At 48.3% G+C, this 9,885-nt stretch overlaps 1 protein-coding gene across 1 annotated transcript; it reads right to left on the reverse strand.

Moving 5' to 3' along the window:
- Positions 1-218: 218 nt before the first annotated feature.
- SLC35A1 (solute carrier family 35 (CMP-sialic acid transporter), member A1) lies at positions 219-7,995 on the reverse strand. The gene is made up of 7 exons (XM_009072884.1): positions 7,822-7,995; positions 5,440-5,599; positions 4,837-4,989; positions 3,194-3,260; positions 1,872-2,048; positions 1,553-1,687; positions 219-363 (listed from the first exon to the last, which is right to left on the reverse strand). The coding sequence occupies exons 1-7, from the start codon at positions 7,956-7,958 to the stop codon at positions 233-235; spliced, it is 960 nt and encodes a 319-aa protein (XP_009071132.1). The 5' UTR covers positions 7,959-7,995; the 3' UTR covers positions 219-232.
- Positions 7,996-9,885: the final 1,890 nt, after the last annotated feature.

Here is a 9,885-nt window from a genome sequence, read left to right on the forward strand (position 1 = left end):
TTTCCTTGGAAACCACTCGTCACTGTCGCTGGGAGTGAACAATACCTTCAGTAAGACACCCAGACAGCTCCTTGGCTGCAGTGTGGCCTCAGCATCAGCCCTGGAAACTCCAGAGGTAAAACAACTCCTAGTCCATCCCACTTAAACCAATTCATGGCTAGCTTAAGGCTAATTTAAAAGAAAAAACAGTTTTTTAAAAAAAGTCTCTTCTTTTCTCTTGTCCATTTTCCTGTCACACACTAGCAAGTCTCTCTTTGGAGCTCTTGGTCTCTGAGGGTTGGATTTTTGTGGTGTCTTGTCGAGGTAATCCATAGAGGTAAATAGAAACACACACCAGGAGAGCACCCAGGGAGAAGGTAAGAGCTGGAAGGAGACAAAAGAGTTTAAATAAATGTGTCCACGTGAAAAGAAACCTTCAGCTAGTTGTGTAGGTTATGATGGTTTGCCAATGCAAACCTGATGGAGCTCAACCAAATGCAGTGCAAGGTGCTCCATGTGGGCCATGGCAACCCCAGGCACAGCTCCAGGTTGGGTGGGGAAGGGATTGAGAGCAGCAATGAGGAGAGAGACTTGGGGGTGATGGTGGGGGAGAAACTGCCCATGAGCTGCAGTGATAGGACAAGGGGCAATGGGCACAAATTGAAGGAGGGAAATTGAGGTTAGATGTTAGGCAGAAGTTGTGCCTGTTCTGGTGGTGAGACCCTGTCCCAGGGTGCCCAGGGAGGCTGTGGCTGCCCCAACCCTGGCAGTGTTCACAGCCAGGTTGGCTGAGCCTTGAGCAACCTGCTCTGGTGGGAGGTGTCCCTGCCCAGGGCAGGGCTTGGGGCTGGGTCAGCTCTGAGCTCCATTCCAACCCCTAAATTCTATGATTCTGTGATCTTGACAGGGTTAAGAAACACTTCAATGAGGCTTTCAGAGAAAGATCACCAGTCAGGTTTGGTTTGTATCAACCATCAAGAAACTGCTCTGCCCAAGTGAGTTTTTTAAACGAGATGGGTTGGTCTTTTCCATCCCCTTATAGTGCTCGATCAGCCAAACACTGATGGTTTTCTTCTTATGCAAAGTTCCCTGAAGTTTCATCTCACTCATGCTACACCTGAAAGCTACATTTTCCACCATTTTGCCACACTATCTTTGGATTAAGGTAGAAAAGTGAAAAATACCCAGAACTAAACAGTGAAAGACTTTCTGATGCTGGAGGATATGGTTTAGTGGTTCCAGCAGTGACAGGTTAATGGTTGGACTCAATGATCTTAGAGGTCTCCTCCAACTAGATGATCTCCAAGGTCCATTCCAACCACTAAAATTCTATTGTTCTGTAAAACTAATAAGAACCTTTCTGTTTAAGTTGTAGATGGCTCCAGAAGAACAAACCACAAGTGCCTTTGGAAGCACAGGATGACCAGGGACAATGATGCATCAGAGCAGAAGAGTCCTGGAGAAGACTTGGAAGGCAGAACCAGAAGAACTGAGAGGAGACATCACCAATGGCTTTGGGATGAACTGTCTACAAGAGGTTGGAAACACATAGCAAAGGCAAAAAGACACTTACTTATCTGCAGGCCGAAGAGGATGACTGATGCCACAGTGGAAAGGACAATGGCTGCTGCTGCAGAGAAACCTTTCATGATGTTATCTGTGTACTTAACCACGACTGAGGTGTAGAGGCCACCAACACTGGCCAGGACTGGAAAGCAGATAAGGTGTAACTGTTAGTTCAGCTGCAGTAGGTCACTTTAAATGATGCATTTTGCTGCACCAGTGTGCTCCCTGCCTGGGCTAATCCCTACTGGGGATTCAACACCAGCTGGGGCACAGGGGGGTATCTTCCAGAACAAAGGAACAAGACTCTAACAGCACAAAATACTCACAGATGACGAACCAGACGTAGTATGTGTAGCCATAGAAAAAGCCTTTCTCGAGGACTTGGGCTCCATCTGACATGTACACCCCAAATAAAGTCACCACGATGCCAGGTAAGTAGAGCTGAATGTTCCTCACCCACAAGGAAGTATCTGAACTCTTCAAGACCTTCTCAAAATAAACTCCTGAAAGAAAAACCAAACATGTCAGTGCTACAAAATGTTATCCTTAATCTTTCATGGTTCATTGTGTTTGCAAACTAGACAGGACTACTGGAGTCATCTTGTCCTACAGACAAGTTTCACACAAGTTCTCAGTGCTGAGGACCCAACAACATGTGTCTCCCACAACAGGATCATTCTAATGGGTATGGAGCATCAGAAATCGATTCTGTTTCTCTTTGAGGTTGTCCTAACAATGGACAACAACTGAGGCCACTCCTCATTTCTGCCCAGCAGAGTCTCTTCTGTACATCTCTACACCAGAACCAAAGCAGCTCGTTGGCATCCAGAGCAATGTTGATGTGCTTCAGTAAGATGGAGAATTCTTCTTTCCCCTTCACTGGAACACATTGCACTGTGGTGGTAGAGCAGCATCACCTCCCACCCCAGGGCTGCAGTGTGACCTCAGACAGGCTCAGCACCAGGGCTGAGCTCCTCTGGAGCTGATCAGAAACACTCAGCTCCCAGGAACTCCTGCTGTCTAATGAGCTCTACACAGTCTTATTTAGCCCTTCTGCTTCAAAGCACCCATTTCACTGAAGGGACACGAGAATGATGCTCTGCTCCTTTCCTCCTGTGCTCATTCCTGTTTTCCATGAGCAATGAGAGTATGCACAGCATGAGATGGTTCCTGCAGGACTTTGCACTACTAGAGGTGGGTGATAGCACCTTGTTTTCTTAGAGAGGGAGGGGGAAGAACCCAGTTTACAGCCAGGGAAATAGACTCCCCTGAGCCAAATCAAGTAGGAATTAGCATTTCCTTATTTCTGAGCACCAGTTCACTTGTCCTCAAGTTTTGGTGTCCTTCTCCAGAAGCCAGAGAGAAAAACTACACTAGTTGTAGAACAAAACAAATATAAGCAAAACTAAAAAGCCTTTGTGGAGTGGCTGGAGAGCACCAGGAGAAAGGGACCTGGGAGTGTGGAGAGACAGGAGCTGAACATTGATTTACATGACAACAAGAGTAATCATGTCATGAATCTGCTATAATTAGTGCAAGCAGAAGATAATTGTGGGCAGAGAGAATAAAGTAATAAACAGACAGTTAAGGAGCATACAATGTTCTGGGAGTTCTCCAGTGGCTTTGATGTACAGAAATGATACCATACCTGCAAATCCTGAGCACAGGACAGCCACAGCAATTGCTCCAAAGCCAAGCCATGGGTTCTGCTCCACCTGCAGCATTTCAAAGAGGACACAACACTTTGGTAACTCACAGTAGTCAGAGTGCCATGGTTTAACTCCAGCTGGCAGCTCAGCACCACAGCCCATCACTCCAGCCCAAGGGTGGGGAGGAGAACCAAGGACTAAAGGTCAGACTTTGTGGGTTGACATGAGAACACTTGAATCATTAAATCAAAATCAAACCTGATCCGTATTCTAATAGCAACAAAAAGCAGAGAGAGAGAGAGAAAAGCCAAGTGAAACAAGTGATGTCAACACAATTACTCATCACCTGCCGATGTCCTGCCCAGCCCCAAGTAGTGGTTGGTCTCTGCTGGACAACTCCCCCAGTCTGTACACAGAACATGGTGCTCTAGGGTGTGGAACATCCCTCTGGCCAGTTTGGGGCAGCTGTCCTGGCCATGCTCCCCCTTAGTTTCTTGTGCCCCTCCTTGCTGGCAGAGCATGAGGTACTCAGGAGGCCTTGACTTTGGGTAAGCTCTGCTTAGCCACAACTAAACCACCACCATGGTACCAACATGATCCTCCTACGAAATCCAAGCCACGGCACTGAACCAGCTACAGGGAAGGAAATGAACTCCATCCCAGCTGGAAGCAGGACACAGAGCTACTTCACTGAGTGCAGCAGAGTGACCAGCAGTTCACTGCAGTGTGACGTGGGACCGTGCCCCAGCTCAGCCTGGTGTGGCTGTGAGGCAGTTTGTTTTCTCCAGGTTCTCCTGCAGTGCTCCAAGGCACTGTCTGCTTGGCTGTGGCCAGAATTCCCAGTGGCATGACCTGCCTTTCCCACTAAAGCTGCCGAGGAGCAGCTACGACCTAAGGAACAGAAAACACTTGTTTCTTCCCAGAAGAGGATGAGGTCAGTGCCCCTGAAGGGTGTGTTTGAATGACTTACCCACATGGCACTAGAGTTTCTCTCCTAATTCCTCCCAGTGGTTTGATTCCAAGTTCTCTTCTCCAACAATGACAATCTTACCAGGGCCAACTGCTGGGAATGATCTACAGCTCAGAAACCCCTAGGATGGTGCATTACACTGATGGTAATTATACTACTTGAGGCAATCATGTCCTTCCAGCATGTGAGGCTGGAGCAGAACCTGAACTGGAACACAGTGACTGTGACAGCCAAAGACCAACTAGGGGATATGTTGTAGTTGGAGGAGCTGGAAATGGGAAAAACCTACTGCCCTGTGGAATGTAAGAGACCTCCTCCCTTCAGCCCAACTGCTGGGAAGGGAAATATAACCTACAGGGCAGGTTACTCTGAGAGTCACAGAGCCACCAAGGTTGAGGGAGATGTCCAACCACTAACCTGTCCCTGCTGGAACCCCCAAACCCTAACCCAGATCCTGCAGTGCCACATCAGACACCTCTGAAACACCTCCAGGGATGGTGACTGCACCACCTCCCTGGGCAATATCCCAGGGCCTCAACACCACAACAGGGAAAACATTTCTCCTCACATCCAATCTGACTCTGCCCTGGCTCAGCTCCCACTGAGCACTCCCAAGTCTCTTTCTGACCAACAACATTTCTTCACCTGAAAGGGCAAAACATGAACTCTTACCTGGACTTTGGTAGCCTGAGCAGGTTTCCACTGGACGAGAGTGACACCACCACAGAGCATGAAGACAGAGAACCACTGCAGCTTACTCAGGGTGCGATTCAGCATCAGGACTGTGCACAGAGCTGTGCAAGGGATCTTCAGCTGGTAGGTCACCTAGGGAAGATGGGAATGCAGTGTGGAGGATGGGGTTTTATAAACCTCTCCAGAACAAGAAAACGAAATAGAAAATTTAACTACAGAATGGCGAAATTTTCTACTCATTCATTTCCTACAGATCCTTGGGGGTTTTGTACCATCACCAATTGCAACAAGGTGAATTGGAAGGGACTCTAGCAGCAAGTGGGTTAGATCCAGAGCTGACAAGAGCTCAGTGTTTGCTCTGAATTTAGCAAAATATAATTTGGCTCTTAATACTGAGGCTGAAGGGAGCAGTGTGTGCCAGGCAGACAGATACCTTGGCTGCTTCATGAGCCAGGAAAGAGAAATCATCACTTTACAAGTAGAGCAATAAGTAAATAACAACACAAATAAGAAAGTAATAAATAACAGAAATAAAGCAGATGCTCAGTTTCTAGATCAGCTCCTGACAGAAATGTGTCTTACCTGATACACTGCTGCATCCAAGTTGCTAAGAGCCACAAAGGCCATGTTGTTCTGGAGAGCATAGACCAAAGATGGAACACTCAGTTTTAACAGTTCTGTAGGACTTCCAAACACGTTTTCTTTCAAAGATGTTATTAACCTTGCCAGACTTCCAGTTTCCCTGAAAAATAACATAGCAGCATAAATGAAGGTTCTCAAAGTGGCATTTCAAATCAGAAATCAACCAACAAATCCTCTGTTGTCTACACTCAGTTGTACCTTCATAGGATCACAGAACCATCAGAGCTGGAAGGGACCCTGAGGATCATCAGTCCAACCCCTGCCCTGCACAGACATCCCTGACAGTCACACCCTGTGCTGAGAGCATTGGCCAAACACCTCTGGAGCTCTGTCAGCCTTGGGGCTGTGACACTGCCCTGGGAGCTGTTCAGGGCCCAAACACCTCTGGGGAAAGAAGAACCAGTTGCTAATCTCCAGCCTAACCCTGCCCTGACACAACTCCAGCCCATTCCCTGGGTCCTGTCCCTTGTCCCAGAGGTCAGAGCTCGGTGCTGCTCCTCTGCTGCTCCTCAGAGGAGGTTGTATACAGCAATGAGATTTCCCTTCTGCCTCCTCTTCTCCATTAAAAATCACTGGCAAAAAAACAGTGAGGTTTTCAACAAGCAGAAAGCCCTGAAGGCTAGGGAAACATTCTGGAATCAGGAAGTTAGATGTGTTAATTTGAACTAAAGTAAACAACCAGCATGAACATTATACACAGCAGAATGTCACTAAAGGCAGTGGGTCAATACAGGGAGTGGAACACAAAGGTGTCGTTTGCATCTCCCAGTTTTATTGGGTATTGGTATTTTTGTATGATGTCAAATGTCCATACAATCACAGAACTACCAGGGCTGGAGGAGACCTCTGAGATAATTGAGTCCAACCATGAACCTGTCACTGCTGGAACCCCCAAACCCTAACCCAGATCCTCCAGTGCCACATCAGACACCTCTGAAACACCTCCAGGGATGGTGACTGCACCACCTCCCTGGGCAATATCCCAGGGCCTCAACACCACAGAAGGGAAAACATTTCTCCTCACATCCAATCGGAATCATTTGGGTTTTAAGGGACCCTAAAGACCATCTAGTTCCAACCCCCATGGGCAGGGACACCTCCCACCAGCACAGGCTGCTCCAAGCCCCATCCAGCCTGGCCTGGAACACTCCCAGGGATGAGGAATCCACCACATCTCTGGGCAACCTGTTCCAGAGCCTCCCCACCCTCACAGTAAAGAAATTCTTCCCAACATCTACTCTCTTCCAGTTTAAGCCATTGCTCCTTTCCTCAGTTCCTGAGTTCATAAAGCCCATTCACAGGTGTGAACAGGTAAGAGATGCCAATAAGTATCAGTTCTGTCACCCAACAGAAACATGATTTGTTAGAAGAGCTGAGGTTAAAACCAGCATTTGCAAATCAGCTTTACTTTTCCTCATCCATTGCTGAGTGATGACATCCCAGCTAAGAGTGTAGACACTGTTCTCACCAGATGGTGAACAGGACTTTAAATAGTCTGAGAAATTGAGAGAACAGTCAACACAGCTTAACCTATCATAAACTCCTCCTTTGGAGGACTAATCCTTTGGCATTCATCCAAACAGTGTGCCCTCCAGGACATGCCTCAGAAGTAAATACCATAAAAGCATTGGGTTTAGGTATGTGTAAGGAAACGTGTGAGGAAACAAATTCTGCATACAGAACAATGTGAGAGTCGTGTCTGGTGCCCTGTGGGTTGCAGCTGTCAACACTGGCTGGTTCAGAGAGAACAGGTACCCACCCAAATGTATCCTGCTGTACAGGAAGGACAGACTCTATCTTCTGACTGGGTATTGAACTACAAAGGTGCCTTGTCTTGGGTGGGACAAGCTGGATAGGACTTGAAGCTGAAGGAAGCTCTGAAGGAGACACAGAAGGGAACTGTGCTGCAATTCTCATAGAACCATCAGGGTTGGAGGAGAACTCTGAGATCATCCAGTCCAACCATTAACCTGTCCCTGCTGGAACCCCTAAACCAGATCCTCCAGTGCCACATCAGACACCTCTGAAACACCTCCAGGGATGGTGACTGCACCAACTTTCACCTACACCAATATTTTGAAGACCCAAGACACTGTGGCTATTCCGTGTTGACATTCTGAACCAATTCCAAAGCACACAAATATGCAGAAAAGCCACACCTGAACACTGTGCTGCTGGCAGAGCAGTTTCAGTTGAGGACTCACACGCTCTAACCCACTCTAAAACTCTTCTGCAGCAGGATTAATTCTCCAGCCACATTCCCCAGCCTCGGAGGTCGGGAGCAAAGATCCATTCCCAAAATACTGATGAGCCAATACTTACTTAGCCAAGATGCCCACGCTGAGGAGCAGCTTGATGACTTCGGTGATGCACACGGCTGTGGTTGAGAAGTAGAGCTCTGTCTCCACTGTCCTCGTGTAGCGCAGGGCGACTGTGTATGTGGCAGCCACCAGGGTCATCACTGCCAGGCAGTACAGCTTGAACAGCAAGCTCACATTTTCTGAAAGAAACAACAGATGACAGCTCAGTGTGGCCTGTGCTTTAATGTGGGGACTGAAGCAGGGTGTTCTCCAGCTGGAGGACTTCACCGAACACTTCTGGGGCAGCAGGCAAAATTACTCAGTTGGGAAACACTTCCCTTGAAAATTTTTAGTTACATTTTAAAGCCTTCTCAAAGAAGCTTGCCTGGAACTCCAGGTGTTTGAAAATTAGATGTTCTCCTGCCCTCACAATCACCCTTCACTCTAGAACCAACTGATCATACATCAATATTACCTAGGGAGGAACAGCCCCAAGCACCAGCACAGGTTGGCACTGACCTGCTGGAGAGCAGCTCCAAGGAGAAGGACCTGGGGGTGCTGGTGGACAACAGGCTGTCCATGGGTCACAGTTTGTCCTGGTGGCTCAGGGGCCAATGGAATCCTGGGATGCATTGGGAAGAGCATTGCCAGCAGGTCAGGGAGGTGATCCTGTCCCTCTGCTCAGCCCTGGGGAGGTCACACCGTGAGTGCTGTGTCCAGTTCTGGCTCCTCAGGGCCAGAGGGACATGGAGCTCCTGCAGCAGGGCCAGGGCAGGGCAAGGAAGATGCTGAAGGCACTGGAGCACCTCAGGGATGAGCAAAGGCTGAGGGAGTTGGGGCTGTTCAGCCTCCAGAAGAGACAACTCAGAGGGACCTCAGGAATGGATTCAAGTCCATGAACAGGAGGTGCCAAGAGGATGATCAGACTCTGCTCAGTGGGGAAACCAATCAAACAAGAGGGAACAGCACAAACTGATGCCCAGGAAGTTCCACCTGAACAGGAGGAAGAACTTCTTTGCTGTGCAGTCCCTGAGCACTGAACAGATTGCCCAGAGAGGTCGTGGATTCTCCTCACTGCAGATATTCCAGACCCCTCTGGACACAGCCCTGAGCCATGAGCTCTAGGCTGGTCCTGATGGAGTAGGAGGTTGGAGCAGATAACCCACTGTGGTCCCTTCCGACCCAACTGCTCCTGTAAATATTTAACAGTAATCAAAAAGTCACTCTGTTCTCCCCTGCTCTTCAGCTGGCAGTAGGTGCTCTCTCTGAAACTGTAGCTGTTCCTCTCCATATAATACAAAGAGCATCGGCAGAACAGCAAAGCAATGAGAGAGGAAAGTTCAGGACCAGCAAAGAAGAGAATCAGTGTAGCAAACCTTAATAAATAAGACAGTGTTTCCTTCAGCTCTATTTTGCCCCTCAGGGAGCAAAAGGAGAGAGTTTTGCTCGAGATGGTGATGGGACTTCACACAAAGGGTTTTCTTGAAAACGCCACTGTAGAAAACACTAAGGTTAAGGCTATTTGAGTAGATCAAGCCACACAGAGTATGTATCATCTGCCTGACCCTCTGCCTTCCCCACCGCTACACTCCTGCAACAGTGGCAGCTCTTGCCACAGTTTTTTCCTACAAACTTTGGGAGTTAGCCTGTCCCAGGTCTTCTGGCACAAGGCAATGCTTCATACAGCCACACTCTAAGGCCTGGGAGGTCCATGGGGTGGAGGTGGTGAGGCCACCCCAGTCCATTCCCAGCACATCCCCATGTACCAGTAAAGAGGACAGTGCAGGATTCCAAGCAGGACCTCTCTGCACGAGGGCAGGACCCACAGCATGAGACATCAGCCACATGTGGCTTCTCCAAAACCAGTTCTCAGACTGGTAGATTGTTCTCTGCTCTGTTTGGTATCTGACTGGTGCATGTTGGTCACTGAGCAGCACCTTTTGGGCCTCTACCTCTCATGTCCTGACTGTCCTGAAGAACACTTTAACTGGTGTAAGTTTATGCTCCTCTGCTCATGAGGGAATGAGCAGCAAAAGAAGCAGATTTGTAATAACTTTGCCCATGTAATCCTGGAATGAACTGCTGA

The sequence above is a fragment of the Acanthisitta chloris genome, unplaced genomic scaffold (genome assembly GCF_000695815.1).
Source record: "Acanthisitta chloris isolate BGI_N310 unplaced genomic scaffold, ASM69581v1 scaffold37124, whole genome shotgun sequence".
Classification (NCBI taxonomy): domain Eukaryota; kingdom Metazoa; phylum Chordata; class Aves; order Passeriformes; family Acanthisittidae; genus Acanthisitta; species Acanthisitta chloris.